Here is a 19,686-nt window from a genome sequence, read left to right as displayed (position 1 = left end):
TAGATTAATTTTAAAAAAAAAAGATGGAGAAACATGAAGATGGTGCTTTTAATGCTTCAGGTATTCTACATAGCTCTCTCACTTGACTACAACTCAGTGAATGTTCATAGAACAATGTAAACTGTCAGGAAATTCCTTCTGGATGTTCAGCATGCATGCCACATTGACTTGAATGTCGATTATGTCATCAGAACGTTCACCCTTCATATGAATTTCTAGACTTTGTTGCTTTGTGGTAGGTTTTACTGAAAAATCAAGTGATGATTTTTTAACGGAAATGAATTGTTCACATTTTGCTTTTCAGTGAAGTTAAGGAAGGTGTCCATCTACATTGATTTTGTGTGCAGGACTTTCTTCTTCTTAAAAACATTCTGGAGAACACTTTATTTAAAAATGTGGCACCATTGGTATTTGCAACACAACACTGATAACAAAACTGCTGCGCAGTCTGAGGTGTCCTGTCATGACTCCTCCCGTCGGGAGGTTCGAGTCGTCCCTCGGGTGTGCCACTGTAGTTATCATGCTGAGATTGCTTGTACACCAGGAATAAAATCTGTCTTGGAACGTGTTGGATGTACAGTGTAATCATCATCATCATCATCTTCTTCTTCTTCTTCTTCTTCTTCTTCTTCTTCTTCTTCTTCTTCAACATCTACATCCTTACCATAGGATGTAGCCCAGGAAGTTTGACTCAACATACAAGTTAACAAATTTCTCTAGTAAATGTAACTCTGATGTATGTAATTGTCCAGCACACCCATCACCACAAAAGCAAATAATGAAGACTGGAAATTTTTCCTTTAGAGGACCATGGATGCTGGTGTTAACAACTATCTAGGCTGAGTACTTATGCAAGACATTTCCTCCCATATAGTATGTGACAGCTTTGGTTTTCCATTAATCCAGGCACTACTCATAAAAGTTATTAGTTCATGATTTTTAAGAACAGTGAGTTTAATTTTAGTATGTTACTCCAAAAAATTTGTGGTTTAACTTGGCATTTCCAAGATTTTTCCTTCTGTTTCTCTAACTGTTTAAAAACAATGGACATTAAATAAAGACATATGTTTTAGAATCTGATTCAGTAAATTCTCAATGGAGCCATGTACGTTCACTGTCCCCCGACTGCAACAGATTTTTTTTCAGTACCATAGTCACCAGTATTTTGTAAATTATTCACATGTCGTACTTATTACATTGTATTGTTTTGCAATGTTCACCTTCAGTACTGTGCCACATCTTACCAGCTCTGTAGGTTTTCTGGAAAGTTTTCAGTGTAGCAACATTTCCAAAAAAGTTGAAATTTGTATATTGACGTAGTATGTAAATGTTAGGCTGTCTGGGATGGAAGTATTTGAGATGGGCAGAATTAATAAAATATTTAATTGTGGATGTTTAGGTCAGGATTTTAAAACTAAAATACCCATATGCTTCTGTAATTTTCATTGTCCTGTGATTTTGCAAGGTCATTCTCTTCCCTTCATTTAACTAACTTTGTGCTTTTTCTTTCAGGGTATTTTCAACAGGCATCACTCAAATAAAGCTTTCAGACCTTCTCTTAGATATCTCATTCCACACCCACTTGTTGGTTTTTTATTTTATTTGATTATTTTAATGCATATCTGATACATTATCTAAGAGTTTAGCAAGAACTGCTTTCTTTTAATTAGACTGTCCAGCAGAATTTTGTGGACTCATTTAACTACACTAGAGAAGGATGGGGCACATTTGTAGAATTCAAATGATGATACCGGTTGGTTAGGCAATCTTATGGTTGTGTGTAAGTAAGTTTTGTCTGGTATTATTACATTTCTTTCTTAATTTCTCACTCTTTTCTCTGTCATTCAAGTCGTGTTTTTAGATACTCCTGTATTTAAATATTCTTGCGTAAAGAACAGTTTCAATGATACCTGTAGCCAAATAAATCTTAAAAGTGTGAAAAACAGGGTTTGATGATAGGCTTTTCTTACTAAGATTACTTATAAAATATCTCACTTGTAACCAAATGTACTTAGGTGGTAATAAATTTGGTTTTTCAGTGAATAATCCCTCCAAAACTACAATGCAGTATTCTACTGAAGAGGTTCTGGAAGAAAGTGATGACCCAAGAGCATATTTTGAGGTATTTCATGTTACAAGTTTCATCAGATATAAAGATTATAACAAAAACACAATAAAACAAAGGAATTTACGTAGTAGAAAGTGTTTTCAAAGTTACACAAGAACTGTCTGTTTCCAGAATATGATGCATTTGAAAGCACCATAGATTATGTGATCAGACCAATATTTACAAAATTGAGGGATAGCACTTCAATTGTAGAAATGAGTAATAATTTTAAATATATTTTTTTAAATTTCACGATGTTGTGCGCACTTCATCTCAGTAACTTCATGGTTCAATAAACTTGATTAATTTAGTACCCCCTTTTTGTCTGGTTGAAGTCAACTGTTGTGGTGCAGGCAAGGCTAATAATGCGGAAAAAAATATCGAAGATATGATGTTTGAAATGAAAGTTGATAATTGTGAAATGCATGTACAAGAAGAAACAAGGTTACAAGTATTGCCAACATGAACTGTAAATATGATATGAATGTAGGGAGACATTTAACCCCTTTGTGGATGTGCCGATTGTCATAAAATGAGTGGGCACACAGCACTCTTTGCACTCTTGTAAAGAATACCTGTCTTTATGTGTTAAGGTAAACATATGAGCACAGTGCTGTACTTTTAATCCTATTTAATTAAACTCTGATAAAATAAAACTTACACAATATGTGCTAAAGTTCTGTTTAATTAAACAATACTCAAATAAACTCTCATTATATCACTCTATTGCCATGGATAGTTGTTATCACACAGTAATGACCCCCCTCAAAGTATTAAACAGCACAGTTGCATCAGAAGTCAGCCAACCACTTAGTTGATTACTCATTATCTCATGAACAACTGCCTCATTGTGGGATTGTGCTGCTAGCTTGGTGTCATTTTCTCGCATGGATCGTACATTTTTTTCTTACCTAGCTTTCTCCCACCCACCTCACCTGGTCCTTCTCTAACCATCATGCCACCTCCCTAGATGTTAGTCTCCTCCTTGCATATGGCTACATCCACACCTTAGTCCCCATCAAACCCACCAATCACCAACAGTACCCACAATTTGACAGCTGTCACTCCTTCCATACCAAAAAATCCCTCCCATACAGTCTGGCCACCTGTGGCACACACATCTATAGTGATGAGAACATTCTTGCCCAGTACGCTTGTAAGCCTCTCAAAGGCCTTCGCAGACAGGCACCAGACCTAATTTAAAACATATCTCCTGTGCCATATCTTCTCTCTCTCTCTCTCTCTCTCTCTCTCTCTCTCTCTCTCTCTCTCCCCTCCTCTCCCTCTCCCTCTCCCTCTCTCTCCCTCTCCCTCTCTCCTGATCCTCAGATCCATTCCAAGAACCACCCACAAAGAAGTGCCCCATTGTCACCCAGTACCGCCCAGGAATGGAGCAACTGAGTCATGTCCTTTGTCAGAGCTTTGATTATCTATAATCATGCTCTGAAATGAGGGACATTCTACCCAGGATACTGCCATCCCCTCCAAAAGTGGTGTTCCGCCCCTCACCTAACCTCCATGTCATCTTGGTCCATCCCTATGCCACTCCCATCACCCAATCCCTTGCCACAGGGATTGGGTGTCACAGCCTTATCCTACCCCATCAGAGGCCGGGCCATCTGTGAAAGCAGCCATGTTATATACCAGATACCGAGCAAGGTGGCGCAGTTATTAGTACATTGGACTTGCATTCGGGAGGACGACAGTTCAGTCCCGCGTCCAGCCATCCTGATTTAGGTTGTCTGTGATTTCCCTAAATCGCTTCAGGCAAATGCCGGGATGGTTCCTTTGACGGGACATGGCCAACTTCCTTCTCCATCCTTCCATAATCCAATAAGAACGATGACCTTGCTGTTTGGCGTCTTCCCCCAGATCAGTCCAATCCAATATACCAGATCTGCTGCATCCACTGCACAGCATTTTACATTGCTATGACAACCAAACAGCTGTCAACCAGAATGAATGGCCACTGTGAAACTGTTAGATTTCAGTGCTATTTCACAATCTGTGCCATCTGGATCCTTCTCACCACCACCAGGTTTTCTGAGCTGTGCAGCTACGAGCTCTACTTACAGCTTATCCTTCGCTACCATAATCTCTCTGGCTTAAACCTAAGGTAACTCGCTGTTCCCTCACCCAATAATGTGTGTTTTTCTCATTCTCCTACAGCTTGAGAAAGGAATTTCATTCCGAAAGCTAGCAAAGCAAAGCTCTGCAGATATTAGAAAATTAAACAAATTGCACCTTTGAAAGATCATAAGCCAAATGGTCCTTCGACAGTTGCAATGGTAAAATGTAGACTGGTAGTCTATGTTTCAAAAACATTTAGTTGACATATGACAAAAAACTCTTCAGTGTGTCAGGAATGTATGAAGTGGTGGTTTGGAATTAAAACAGTGTGTTGAAGCACTTGTTAATACAGTATTACCCATTAAGATGTGTTATGGGTTTAAACTGACTTGTAGGGAATTTGGTCAATTTGTATTGAGAGTCAGATGATTAAGAACAGGCTGGTTCATAACAGAAATAATTTCCTTCATTTGCCTTTACAGCTGTGCTTTCTTTTCCATATACTAAATGTAATCTAAATGATTAAAAGGTAGGATATCAATTTCCTTATTTTCCAGTTTATATAATACTTGCTCAGAGGCCTTATCCTCAGCCAGTCCTAGAATTTCTTTTTGTCCTTTGTTGCAGTGTTCATTATTTCCAAAAACTCAAATTGCACCTTGGTTTGGGATTTGTGTTAAGTTTTATTTCCCCTATAATTGGCTGGGGGAGGCAGTGCAACTTCAGAGAAAGCAATAGCAAACTACCTTCAATAGCTCCTTGTCTAGTAAAGCACTGTGGTGGTGAAACCAATCTCTGGGTTCTCGATTGTTTTACCTTTTTTGTTACGTAATGGAGTACGTAATCAAATGTTTTGGATTTCTAGGTGCTTGTGATTTTTCAGAATTTCTCCAAAGAGAATATTCATTGATATTGTAGAATGTACTGTTATCTTTCCAGAAATGAAACTGATATCTTGACATTGTATTTAATATTTGCTTGTTAGTAATTTACCAACAAGTTTTGAAGAGACTGGTAAAGCATGACGTATTTTCATTCCTCACAAATTCCTGTAAGCCCTTCTTGGACAACACCTTCATTTTCATGTACTTTACAGTATGTGGAAAGAATCTTCCTTCAGAGGAGAGAGGTTTCTTCTGTAGGTAAAGATTCTGCAGTCACATTCAAAACTACTTTGAGTACTTCGATTGCTTTGACCGTGTGGTGCAATTCTTTCAGATTTGCTGAAAAGTTTGCTTTCTTTCTCAGCGAAAGAGAGAGATGTATTTTAGTCTGTAGGTAAACATTTACAGCTGCTTCTGAAGGAGGGTTGAGTATTTCTGTCTGCTAGACATACACTGAGGTGACTAAACTCCTGAGATACTTCCTAATACCATGTTGGACCTCCTTTCACCCAACATAATGCAGCTACTCAATGTTATTTGAACTCAGTAAGGTGTTGGAAGTCTCCTGCAGAAATATTGAGACTTGCAACCTCTGTGGCTGTCCATAATTGCAAAAGTACTGCCAATGCAACATTTTGTCCCATAAGTGTTTGATGGGATTAATATTGGGCGATCTGGGTGGGCAAACAATTTGCTCAAATTGTCCAGAATGTTCTTCAAACCAGTCACGAACAGTTGTGGCCCAGCAACATGGTATATTGTCATCCGTAAAAAATCCATCATTGTTTGGGAACATGAAGTCCATGAATGGCTGCAAATGGTCACCAAGTAGCCAAACATAACCAAATTCCATTCAATGATTGCTTCAGTTGGACCAGAGGACCCCGTCCATTCCATATAAACACAACTCGCACCTTTGCGGAGCTGCCACCAGCATGCACAGGGCTTTGTTGACAACTTGGGTCCATGGCTTCATGGTGTCTGCACCAAACTCGAACCCTACCGTCAGCTCTTACCTACTGAAATTGGAACTCATCTGATCTGACTTGACCATGGTTTTCAGTCATCTAGGGATCAACCAGCATGGTTACAAGCCCAGGAGATGCACTGCAGGCAATTTTGTGCTGTTAGGAAAGATGTGTGTTGGTCGTCTGCTGCCATACCCCATTAATGGCAAATTTTGCTGCACTGTCATAATGGGTGTGTTCGCCGTACATCCCACATTAATTCTTGTGGTTGTTTCATGCAGTGTTGCTTGTCTGTTAGCAGTGACAATTCCATGTAAATGCTGCTGCTCTTGGCCGTAAGTGAAGACCGTCAACCACTGCATTGTCCATAGTAAGAGGTAATGCCTGAAATTTGATGTTGTTGACAAAGAATATCTCGGAAAACTGAATTCCATAAGTATTACCGACGTAGAATTTCTCTTGCATCTAACTCCATCCACGATTCCACATTAAAAGTCTCTTCTTCGTGCAGTCGTAATCACATTGGAAACCTTTTCACATGAATCACCGGAGTACAAACAACAGCTCCGCCAATGCACTGCCCGTTTATACCTTGTGTACACAGTACTACTGCCATCTGCAAAAGTGGATATCACTGTTCCATGACTTTGTCACCTCAGTGTAATACCCAGTTCATGTTTCATGACTGACCTTACTGTCTTCCTCTTATTCCAGTGATTCAGAACTGATTGTCATCTGCCATGTCTTTTACTGATTTTCCAACTATTTTAAATGCAGTTTTATGAAGTTTGACATATGAGGACAAACAAAGTTAAATTGAAATCAATTTTTTCATGTTCTATAGATCCCATCAAGGAGGAGAATCCTTAGGAATATGGTACGAGTTAAAAAATATGTTAATATAAGGCAAAGTCTTGTAGAAACTTATGCTGTATACTGTATATTTGCAATAAACTATCACTATATTTTTGAGCACTATTCACATTTAAGCCATGTAGTTTAATTGCAAATTAGAAAGAAAGCTGATACACTTTGTAAAAAAAAAACTTTCTGCCACCTTAGCTCTACTCTATAGCTACTGTTTATTTGCCAATAGTTGCATAATATCTACTTGATTATAGTGGTATTTTTCAAAGAAAATATTTTTACCTCTATCAGTATCTAGTCCTATTTATAGTATGTTATTGTTTGTACAGCTTTATGGCAAACATTGAAACTTGTCATGTGGGCTACAGAACCTTTAAGTCACTGAACCTTATCCAGACAGTTTGTAGAAAGTGTGGCTACAGAGGCATGTGTTTTAATTTTCTTTAGAAACTATTAGGGATTCCCAATTTTTTGCTTTATATTAACATTACCTTATTGAATGTCTTACAAGTAGAGAACGTATCTCCATTCTGAATCCTGGTTGAGGAGTCGATCTTTATTAGAAAATTATTTTATGTCTTGTATTGTGACTGTTTATACAACAGTTCATTTACAACTGATTTATATTATCAGCTATAAAAATCGTCAAGTAGTAAATGTATTGTGAAGTGAGTATTAGAATCTCAAGACCCTTAAACAATTTTCTGCAAAATGTACGAGTGTCTTCTTTGGACAATATTCTTACTGCTCATTTCTATTGAACGAACATGTTTAGGTTTGATGCCCCATGGAGTGAAAATATTCATAATATCCCAACACTCTTGTCTTTAGGTCAACCCAGTGGGAGATGCCTGTAAGGCCTAATGTGTTGAACTAAACTTCTTGGCGAATTTATCCACATGTTGATTCCACTTTAACCTGTTATCTATCTGGACTATAAGGAATTTTACATGCTGTGCTTCATCCAGTGTATGCCCATTAATGCCTACTTCTGTTACTAAAAGCTCATTGTTGCTTGTTTGAAGCTGCATGTAATTTCATGTGGACATGTATAAAGAAATAAACACATGAATGAATGCCCACTGCATCAACTGTGGCCAAGAGCAGAGTTGACTGCCCAATGCACTATTGACACCAACCCTCCAGATATCAGACACTCAGATTGGTACCAAATGTGTATCGATAGAGTATCAACCAAGACACCGATTTAGTTCATTCTGTCGTCCAGTAGAAGATATGTGAACGGTAATTAAAAGTAACACCAAAACTATGGTGTATAGGAAAAGCGTATCCCTAAGCCATGATAGTGAAGAGCCCTGGTAAGGGAGTTAGTAGAGTGTCAGATCATTGTATTAACGGTCCCGAGTTCAAAGTGCCCTGATGGTGATTTGGTTTTACATTTTATGCGGGAAATTGTTATTTGGGAGAACATTTTTCTGACATGTAAAAGGACACACCAGAGTTTGTAGTAATGTTCTTTTGACAGTCTGCTTTTGCTTCGTTAGTTGAAAGTAGCAAACCTACAGAGTACATTTGTGCTGATAGGTGCGATGTTATGTATAGAAATGTATATATAGACCTGCTACTTTCAACTAATGAAGCAAAAGCAGATTGCCAAAAGAACATTGCAATAAACTCCAAAACATCCTTTTACATGTCAGAAAAATGTTCTTCCCTATAACAATTCCATGCATAAACTTTTAAAAGAAAATCGCAATTAGTGCATTTCGAACACGGAACCTTGAGTATGATGAGCTGACACTCTTCCAATTCCCGCATGATTGTAATGTTAAGGGTCTGGATCTTCTCTGGTAGAGGATGGTGGATTGGGATGAATCAAAAGCTACTCAATGGCAGCAAGATGTATTTATTACCATGTACAGGAGTTGATGAGACAAGTTACACAACAAAAAGACTGCTGTTCAATTTAGCTGTCAGCCAAAATGCTTTCTTCTTGTTCACACAAGCACAACTTATACATGCATTATCTCTGTTTCTAGCCGTCACAGCTGGACCTGGTTGTAATTGCACATGATGGGAGAAGCAAACCAGTGCCAGGTGTAAGGAGGAGGCATGGGGTGGGGAAGGTAGGTAATAGCAGGGTAGGATCAGAGAATGTGTAGTGCAGCTTGTAGAAGTGTGCAGAGATGTGATGGGGACGGGGTAGGGTAGGGTTGGTAGAAGCAGTTGGAAGCTTTGGGGATGAGAGAAATGAAGGGAAAGATTGGAAGGAAAAGGAGAGATATTTGGGGGGGGGGGGGGGGGGGGAGGACTAGTGACTGCATTGGGGGAATGGAAGGCTGTGTTACGCTGGTATGGAAGTAGGGAAGCGGATAGGTAACTGGAGGACAGGGACTAGCAAAGGTTGAGGTCAGGAGGCTATGGAAATGTAGGATATATTGCAGGGACACTTATAAACTGTGCAATTTAGGAAAGCTGGTATTGGTATGAAGGATCCATGTGGTGCAACCTGTGAAGTAGTCGTTGAAATGAAGCACTCTGTGTTGGCAATATATTCAGCAACTGAGTGTTCAAGCTTTCTGTTGCCTTAGTTTGTCAGTGGCTATTAATGCGGACAGAGAACTTGTTAGTTTTTAGTTGGTTTATTACTTTTCAGAAGTCGATATTAGTAGCTCATGCCCCCCATCACATGTGTGCTAGTTGGTCGACATGGAATGTACAGACGTAGGCAGTGAAGCATTGTCGTGAAGATGACAGTATTATCTATGCCCAGCTCTGTGTGATGGTGGGCCAACCTTGAAAGATATACATTTCTGGCTGGATGGCTGAACTGCATCAGGAACAAAAGTGGCAGATTGGTATGGCTTTATGAGTACAGGATGTGCTGGTTGCCTGTCCCAGCTATGCTGACTGACACAAGCACAAAAAATACTCAGACTGTCACCTTCCATCCAGGATCTGGCACTGGCAAATGCCCAGTGACTGGTGGCAAGGAGAGCCTCAGTTTGACCTTGGCCCATAATTATTGTGGTTAGGCACCCTGTTAGGCAGTCCTGACAATACGAGAGTGAAATGTAACAGACCAGAATGGAAAGCAAACTGAACAGATCATTATCACACCTTTTCTTTGACTGATGGCTAACCACCACCCAAATTCCAATACCATTCTAAAGGTTAATAGATGTATTTTGTGTATGCTAATTATATCATATGCAACCATTTCAAATTATACAAAGAATAAGATAATCATAATGTCTGATATATAAACAGAATTGTAATGTCCACCTAGTGGATAATGTGATATGTAAATATTTACTGAGTACCAACATACCAAACCGAAAAAAACTCTGTTGCTAGGAACATGTGAAATTCTCACATTCATTCATATTAACATATAATGAAAACATGTAATGCCATAGTGAAAACGTCTTGTGTTTCAATCCTTCTGGCAAAGTGCTGAGATATGTTGATGTTGTGATATTTTTACTAGTGTTCCAGTGGAGTGTCCCCCTTTGCTTGTGTACAGGCAGCTGTATATTGACTGTTTGGCAGATGCAGGATTGATTTTTTTTTTTTGGGGGGGGGGGGGGGGGGGTTGAAATGCAAAGCTGTGTGATTGGGGCAGAGGGTGCTGTTTGTTTGCATCTCTTTGTAGGCATTCCAACCATTTCTTGCAAATTGAATGCTGCTGCCCATGCTCTAGTCGTACTGTTGATAATGCCGAATTCCAAGCCGCATGTAGTTTGTATTCTTCACCTCTGTTGACAAGATTGTTGTGAATCCCTATTTCAGTGAATGCCTTTATGATTTCATCCTGGGCTGATTGCTAAGCAAAGCTTCTTGATGCAATGTTTCAAAATTCAGTGCTCCATTTGCCCAAAGTACTGTTGGCCACTTTCACAGGGAATGCAGTATATGTATATGTTCATTTTTAATGGGTCCTTCACATCGCCAAGTCAATCTTTTGTCTTCAGCATTGGTTGAAATATCGTTCTTTTATTGGATTTTTTGAGCAACACTGCAATTCTACCAGGGAGGCTTCTCAGGTATGGAAGGAAAGCGAGTTTCTTGTCTTCTTCCTCAGTTTTCAGCATCTTACCTCTTCTGAATGCCCTACTAATCTGTGCTTCAGTTTGCATAATACTTCCTTCAGGTGTTGTTGTTCCTCCAGGACACTTTTTTTTTTACTGCATATGACGTGCGCTCTATGTACCAGTGTGGCCAGCACTGTCTGCCTTTGCACTAGATGGTGGTAGCTCATTACATGCAGGTACAATTCTGTATATGTATTCTTCCTATACACTGAATTGCCTAACATACCATCTACCTACTTCCTTATTATTATTTCCAGAAAAGGGAGATAACCATTCTCCTATATTTTCATAGTGAAAGCAATGTTGTGATAAATGCTGTTAACATGGTCCAAAAACAACATGACGAGTGTGTGACCAGGTGATCCAGAAACTCATCTATTGCCTGTCTGCTGTGCTCTCCAACCACAAAAGTATTGTCAACATAGCAGAAGAAATGCTTGGTTTTCTGATGAATGATTTGAAGAGCAACCTCCTCAAAGTGTTACATTTAGAGGCTTATAATCCCTGGCGCAAGTGGAGATTCCATGCCCACTCCACACATTAGTTCATAGAACTCTCCATTGCACTTGAGGTAGGTGGTCGTCAGTGCATGTTCAAAGAATTTAACTATTTGTGGCTCAAAATGAGAGAACAGCACCGAAGAGAGGTACTTTCCTCAATAGCGATGTAATGTTGAAATCACAAGAGTGTTGTCTCTTTGTAACCACACAGCCTTAAGAATTTTCACAGAATCGGTAGAGGTTTTTACGTGATGACTGCAGTGTCGTACAAGGGGTTTCAGAAGTGTTGTCAGGTATTTTATCAATCCATAATTGTGTGAATTGTTGATGTCGAGTGTCAGCTGCGGAGGTACCCTTTCCTTGTGAATGTTAATCAGTCTGTACAACCATGGTGTCCATGGCGCCCAGCAGCGAGCTACCTTAATTTAAGTATTAACTGTATTTTTCTTACTTGACACTTCTTCTTCCGTGTGTTTTTGCTTTTAGGAAGCTTTAATTGTTGAGTGCTATTAATAGTGTTCCATAGATGTTGTGTTTGTTTTGAATACAGAGGGAGTCCCTTTAGTCAGCCATAGTGCTAGTGACAGTAGTGCTGGTGTTTGTTTCAAATACAGTCCAGAGACAGGTAGTGCTATTTTCAATGTTTTCTACAAGAAGTGGCTAGCAATTACAGTTTAGTCAATAATCAGCCGCCTTTAGTGAATTAGCAGTCTAGTTAAAAGTTGATTAAGTCTCTTCAGTAAATTGATTCCTTAGGATGGATAGGATGTGTGACTGCTGTGTACGGACGCAGGAGGAGCTGACCACTCTTCGCGAACTGCTGAGCGTGTTGATGGCCCCGGTCAGCCGTCTTCAGACTGCTGCCTCGGAGTGTAGTGGCAGTGGGGAATCTGGTGCGTTGCAAGGTACACCCCAGGTGTTACATGCTTCACCCACTGTCCCTGCTGTCGAGACATCTTCGTGGGTACTGGGCGCGGTTGGGCCACCCTCTCCCCAAGGGGAGTGGCGGGTTCAGCGGCGTTCGTGGCGCACGAGGCGGAGGGTAAATGTGGAGGCTGGCCGTGTGGCATCGCCCGCTCTGCCTGTGAGTGGACATGTGGCTGCTCCTTCAGCAAGATCCGAGCAGGCACACGGGGGGAGGGGTTTATTAGTTATTGGGAGCTCCAACGTTAGGTGGGTGATGGGGCCCCTTAGGGAAATAGCGGAAAGGTCGGGGAAGAAGGCCAGTGTTCACTCTGTCTGCTTGCCGAGGGGGGGGGGGGGGGGGGGTCTCATCCGAGATGTGGAGGAGGCCCTACCGGCGGCGATAGAAGGCACTGGGTGCACCTGACTGCAAATTGTTGCTCACGTCGGCACCAATGACTCCTGCCATCTGGGTTCAGAGGTCATCCTCAGGTCGTACAGGTGGTTGGCAGAATTGGTGAAGGCGGAAAGCCTCGCTCGCGGGGTGGAATCAGAGCTAACTATTTGTAGTATCGTTCCCAGAACCGATCGTGGTCCTCTGGTTTGGAGCCGAGTGGAAGGCTTAAACCAGAGGCTCAGACGATTCTGCGGAGAGCTGGGGTGCAAATTTCTCGACCTCCGCTATCGGGTAGAGAAATGTAGGGTCCCCCTGAATACGTCAGGCGTGCACTACACGCCGGAAGCGGCTACAAGGGTAGCGGAGTACGTGTGGAGTGCACATGGGGGTTTTTTAGGTCAGAGAATTCCCTCCTTAGGCCCGACAAGACGCCTCCTGAGACGCGGCAAGGTAGGAGTAGGCAAAATGCAACAGGGAATGACAATATTAATGTGCTAATAGTAAACTGGAGGAGCGTCTATAGAAAGGTCCCAGAACTGCTCTCATTAATAAACAGTCACAACGCCCATATAGTACTAGGGACAGAAAGTTGGCTGAAACCAGACGTAAACAGTAATGAAATCCTAAACTCAGATTGGAATGTATACCACAGAGATAGGCTGGACAGTGAAGGGGGAGGCGTGTTCATAGCAATAAGAAGTGCAATAGTATCGAAGGAAATTGACGGAGATCAGAATCGTGAAATGATTTGGGTGAAGGTCACAGTTAAAGCAGGCTCAGACATGGTAATTGGATGTCTCTATAGGCCCCCGGGCTCAGCAGCTGTTGTGACTAAGCACCTGAAGAATAATTTGGCATATATTTCGAGTAGATTTCTCCACCATGTTATAGTTCTGGGTGGAGATTTTAATGTGCCGAATATAGACTGGGAGACTCAAACGTTCATAACAGGTGGCAGGGAAAAAGAATCCAGTGAAATTTTTTTAAGTGCTTTATCTGAAAACTACCTTGAGCAGTTAAACAGAGAACCGACTCGTGGCGATAACATATTAGACCTTCTGGTGACAAACAGACCCGAACTATTTTAATCAGTTAATGCAGAACAGGGAATCAGCATTCATAAAACGGTTATTGCATCGATGATTTCAGCTGTAAATAGAAATATTAAAAAAGGTAGGAAGATTTTTCTGTTTAGCAAAAGTGACAAAAAGCAGATTTCAGAGTACTTGATGGCTCAACACAAAAGTTTTGTCTCAAGTAAAGATAGTGTTGAGGATCAGTGGACAAAGTTCAAAACCATCATACAATATGCGTTAGATGAGTATGTGCCAAGCAAGATCGTAAGAGATGGAAAAGAGCCACTGTGGTGCAACAACCGAGTTAGAAAACTGCTGCGGAAGCAAAGGGTACTTCACAGCAAACATAAACATAGCCAAAGCCTTGCAGACAAACAAAAATTACGTGAAGCGAAATGTAGTGTGAGGAGGGCTATGCGAGAGGCATTCAATGAATTCGACAGTAAGGTTCTATGTACTGACTTGGCAGAAAATCCTAAGAAATTTTGGTCGTATGTCAAAGCAGTAGGTGGATCAAAACAAAATGTCCAGACACTCTGTGACCAAAATGGTACTGAAACAGAGGATGACAGACTAAAGGCCGAAATACTAAATGTCTTCTTCCAAAGCTGTTTCACAGAGGAAGACTGCACTGTAGTTCCTTCTCTAGATTGTCGCACAGATGACAAAATGGTAGATACCGAAATAGACGACAGAGGGATAGAGAAACAATTAAAGTCGCTCAAAAGAGGAAAGGCCGCTGGACCTGATGGGATACCAGTTCGATTTTACACAGAGTACGCGAAGGAACTTGCCCCCCTTTTTGCAGCGGTGTACCGTAGGTCTCTAGAAGAGCGAAGCATATCAAAGGATTGGAAAAGGGCACTAGTCATTCCCGTTTTCAAGAAGGGACGTCAAACAGATGTGCAGAACTATAGACCTATATCTCTAACGTCCGTCAGTTGTAGAATTTTGGAACACGTATTATGTTCGAGTGTAATGACTTTTCTGGAGACTAGAAACCTACTCCGTAGGAATCAGCATGGGTTTCGAAAGAGACGGTCGTGTGAAACCCAGCTCGCGCTATTTGTCCACGAGACTCAGAGGGCCATAGACACGGGTTCACAGGTAGATGCCGTGTTTCTTGACTTCCGCAAGGCGTTTGACACAGTTCCCCACAGTCGTTTAATGAACAAAGTAAGAGCATACGGACTATCAGACCAATTGTGTGATTGGATTGAGGGGTTCCTAGATAACAGAATGCAGCATGTCATTCTCAATGGAGAGAAGTCTTCTGAAGTAACAGTGATTTCAGGTGAGCCGCAGGGGAGTGTCATGGGACCGTTGCTATTCACAATATACGCAAATGACCTGGTGGATGACATCGGAAGTTCACTGAGGTTTTTTGCAGATGATGCTGTGGTGTATCGTGAGGTTGCAACAATGAAAAATTGTACTGAAATGCAAGAGGATCTGCAGCGAATTGACGCATGGTGCAGGGAATGGCAATTGAATCTCAATGTAGACAAGTGTAATGTGCTGCGAATACATAGAAAGATAGATCCCTTATCATTTAGCTACAAAATAGCAGGTCAGCAACTGGAAGCAGGTAATTCCATAAATTATATGGGAGTACGCATTCGGAGTGATTTAAAATGGAATGATCATATTAAGTTGATCGTCGGTAAAGCAGATGCCAGACTGAGATTCATTGGAAGAATCCTAAGGAAATGCAATCCGAAAACAAAGGAAGTAGGTTACAGTACGCTTGTTCGCCCACTGCTTGAATACTGCTCAACAGTGTGGGATCCGTACCAGATAGGGTTGATAGAAGAGATAGAGAAGTTCCAACGGAGAGCAGTGCACTTTGTTACAGGATCATTTAGTTATCGCGAAAGCATTACAGAGATGATAGATAAACTCCAGTGGAAAACTCTGCAGGAGAGACGCTCAGTAGCTCGGTACGGGCTTTTGTTAAAGTTTCGAGAACATACCTTCACCAAAGAGTCAAGCAGTATATTGCTCCCTCCTATGTATATCTCGCGAAGAGACCATGAGGATGAAATCAGAGAGATTAGAGCCCACATGGAGGCATACCGACAGTCCTTCTTTCCGCGAGCAGTGCGAGACTGGAATAGGAGGGAGAACCAATAGAGGTACTCAGGGTGCCCTCCGCCACACACTGCCGGGTGGCTTACGGAGTGTGGATGTATACAGCCTCTCCTTCACTGCCTCTGGCAATTCTGAGTTCTTCAGCAGAGCCACAATTCACCTGGTCATCATTGAGGTTAGATTATTCTTGAGGTTCCTGTAGGCCTGGTCCTGTAGCAATGAGCCAATTTTACAATAGTAATCATTTGTGCTTATCAGCAACATTGCATTCCCTTTATCTGCTGGAAAAACCATATGTCAGCGTTAGCTTTAAGTGATTGGATAGCCTCATGTTAGCTACCGTAATCTATGTTTTTGGAAGCTGGGACTTGTCAATAATCCTGCAGATTTCCTGGTAGATCTCCTCTGCTTCTTCCTGTGGTAGGCCTCGTATTGCTTCCTCAATGCTGCTTGTCTAGTTTTGCTATGGTCCTCAGGACATGTGTGAAGTTCAGTCATTTCTTGATGTCTGAATTGTAGCTGAATTCATTACTTTATCCGCCAGATTTACAATAGCTCTAGTGTTATTTGCCTCCTTGTTGGCTGTCTGAGCTCCGAACAGTCTCAGATGTGCCAAGCTATTTTGCGGCAACACATCATTTATGACCCAGCTGTTGATGTAAAAGATGTAATGTGCCCATTCTCAAATATATTTTGGTAGTGCCTATGCCATATGCAGGTGGCATGGGAGGAGAGTACAGAAGTTCTTGTTCAGCTCTTCCCAAGTAAACTGAATGTGCTCCCTAACTATGGCCATGCCTGCTCATCATAAAATGTGGTCGGTCATCTTTGATTTCACTGGGTGTCGTAGGTACGTAAACCGTCATAGGATGTTTTCATCTTAAAATTTTTGTCCTGGTACATTATTTTGCCAGTTGTTTGATGCTGCAGAACATCTCTTCCCTATTCAGGTGCAGTACATGTGTATGCAGGCTTGCCTGGCTGTTGTTGAAAAAGCTCTTTAGGTTCCAGTCAGGTGGCAGAGTTAAAATACCAGTGTTTCAGTGAGTATCATACCCATCATTTTCTGGCAAATTGCTTTCACTGTGAAAATAGTGGAGAATGTTTGTCTCCCATTCCTGGAAGGAAGAAGGCAGATGGTTTGCTAGGCCATTCAGTGTATAGGAAGAAGACACACACAGACCTGTGCCTGCATGCATTGAGCTACCACATCCAGCATAACGGCAGACAATGCTGATCATCCAGGTACATAGGGCGCTGATTTGCCTTCTCTACCTGAGACCACTTCAAACAAGAAAACGTGACATAAGAAATTTCTTCTGACCACTGCTGAAGGTGGAATGGCTTGGATCTGTGAAATACTATCTACAAATCTACATACTTGGAATATACAGCATTGCCTGTTGATGTGGCCAACAGTACAATGGATAAGTGCAGCAGTGTATTTTGAAACACTGCCAAAACACTTCAGGCATGTTCAACTGGGATGGAAAAAAAAATCCGTGATAACACAGCATAGCCTTAAGGAAAACCATACCTTTGACAATCAGAACACCAATGTGCTTTGCCAAGCAACCAGCTATTGGGAATTGTATTTAAGTAATCCCCTGAAATGCAGGATTACAAAAATGTTTTCAACAGAGAATTAGGATGTCAGCTAAGTGTGGCAAGGAATCTGGCATTTGTATCAATATGTCGAAAGTGTGATCGGTGCCATCCAGCTTGCACATGCAAATGGAATACCCACAGAAAAATGCAAATGGAATGCCGGCAACCCCCACCACTGCAACCTCACCCCTTCCCCACGTAATGGCAGGACAGTACACAGGTGCCCATAGCTCAAGAAAGTACTGAACTTTGAAACTGGACATTATTAATAGTGTGGATGAAGCATTCTGAGAACTGCCAAAGGAAGCAGCAGAGGAGATTTGCTGGAAAGCTGCAGGCTCTTGACTTTTGAAACTAAATGTGATGATAACAGCAGGCTATCTGATCACAGAGATGATGCTGACTACATGCTTCTTTCAACAGACGAATGGAATGCAATGATGCTAATATGCACCAAGATTACTATCATAAAATTGGCCCACTGTTACAAGACGCAGCCTACAGGAAGTTCAAAGGCTGCCATGGACACTATTCCTGTGCAGACTGCCAAAAATCCAAAAGGAAATAATGCCTCTGCGGCAGATACTCAACACCATTATGGGTTGATAAAATATCTGGTGCCACTTTTGAAACCACATGTAGGGTACTGTAGTCATCATCTTAAGAACTTGGCCAATCTCCTGAAAATACGTAAGGATACGCAATTATGAAGAGATGACCTGCTCATGGGTTTCGATGTTACGTCATTACTGAGGAAAGTACCTCTGCAAGACGCCTTGGTACTGCTGTACCAACATATCGAGCTGCAAACAATTAAATTCTTTTAATATGCACTGAAAACCACCCAGTTAAAGTGCAGTGGAGAGTTTTATGAACAGATGTGTGGAGTGGGCTTGGGATCAGCACTTGTTTCTTGGATTGCAAACCTCTACATGGAAGACTTTGATGAGGTGGCTCTTCAATCCATTAACCAGGAAACCAAGCATGTTTTTCCACTATGTTGACAATACTTTTGTGGTCGAAGGGCATAGTAGACATGCAATGGAAATAGAGCACACGTCATCTGTGTTAAAGACAGCCTCCTGGAGGAACAACCCCTAAAAGAGGCTTTCTGCAAAAATGGTTACAGTGAAGCACAGATTGGTAGGGCTTTGACAAAGACACAAGATGCTGGAAACCAGGAAGAGGAAGAAGAAGACAAGATACTTGTTTTTCTTCCAGACCTGGGACCTCTCTCAGCCAGAACAACAGAGCTACTCAAAAAACCAACATAAGAATCACCATCCAACCACTGCTGAAGGCAAATATTGACTTGGCTATACAAAATACACACTAAAAATGAATGTACTGGGCATATATTGCATTGTCTATGGAAGTGTCCAACAGTACTTTGGACGAAAGTAGCACTGTGTTTTGAAATCCTGCAAGTTTCACATGAGGCATGTGCAACTGGGAAAGACAGAAAAATCAGCAATAACAGAACATAATTTCAACGAAAACCACACCTTTGACTTCCTGAACACAGGTGCTTTGCTGAGCAAATAGCTGTTGGGACATCATCATAATTTCACCCACTGAAATACAGATTCGTGATAGTCTGGTCAACAGAGATGAAGAATACCAACCAAGTGCTGCTTGGAATTCAGCATTTTCAACAATATGATGAGATCGTGGTCAGCACTGTCCAGTTTGTGAGATGTGGCTAGAATTCCTTCAAAGAGATGCAAGCAGAGCACTCGCTACCCCCACCAGCACAGTCTCGCTCCCTCCCCCATCCGCCAGGTCGACTGTACTCGTCCGCTTGTACCCAGGTGGAGGGGGACACTCCACTAGCACAAATATCACAGCATCTGCATATCTCAACACTTCACCAGAACATGGTGACTATGACATATTCAGAACAACGTGGTATTTTAACCTTGCCACCCAAATGGAAACCCAAGAGGTTTTCATTATGGTATAACGTGTTTTCATTATACATTAATTAAATAAAATATGCGAATTTCAAACAATGGAAGATAGAATTTAACAATATTATAAAAAGTAAAGTTGCTACTCATCATATAGTGGAGATGCCGAGTCACATATAGGCACAACAAAAACACTGTCACAAATAAATAGAGCTTTTGGCCATTGAGGTCTTTGTCAACACCCACACCC

The 19,686-nt window shown here is 41.3% G+C and overlaps 1 protein-coding gene across 3 annotated transcripts in view; it reads left to right on the top strand.

Annotated features, from left to right (window-relative positions):
• Positions 1-19,686, top strand: part of LOC126325508 (uncharacterized) — a 69,935-nt gene that overhangs the window by 7,705 nt on the left and 42,544 nt on the right. The window contains exons 1-2 of one of the 3 annotated variants that reach the window (XR_007560154.1): positions 619-1,780; positions 2,040-2,122. Coding sequence is in view for 2 of the 3 variants with exons in the window: in XM_049995219.1 (XP_049851176.1) it covers positions 2,006-2,122 (117 nt within the window). In the remaining variant the exon portion in view is untranslated. Of the gene's footprint in view, positions 1-618; positions 1,781-1,811; positions 2,123-19,686 lie in introns of those variants that run through there. The other 2 variants (XM_049995226.1, XM_049995219.1) reach the window with 2 other exon arrangements.

This window comes from Schistocerca gregaria, chromosome 2, assembly GCF_023897955.1.
Source record: "Schistocerca gregaria isolate iqSchGreg1 chromosome 2, iqSchGreg1.2, whole genome shotgun sequence".
Lineage (NCBI taxonomy): Eukaryota > Metazoa > Arthropoda > Insecta > Orthoptera > Acrididae > Schistocerca > Schistocerca gregaria.
Note: the sequence above shows the minus strand (reverse complement) of the source record. Positions and strands in the feature narration are given on the sequence as shown.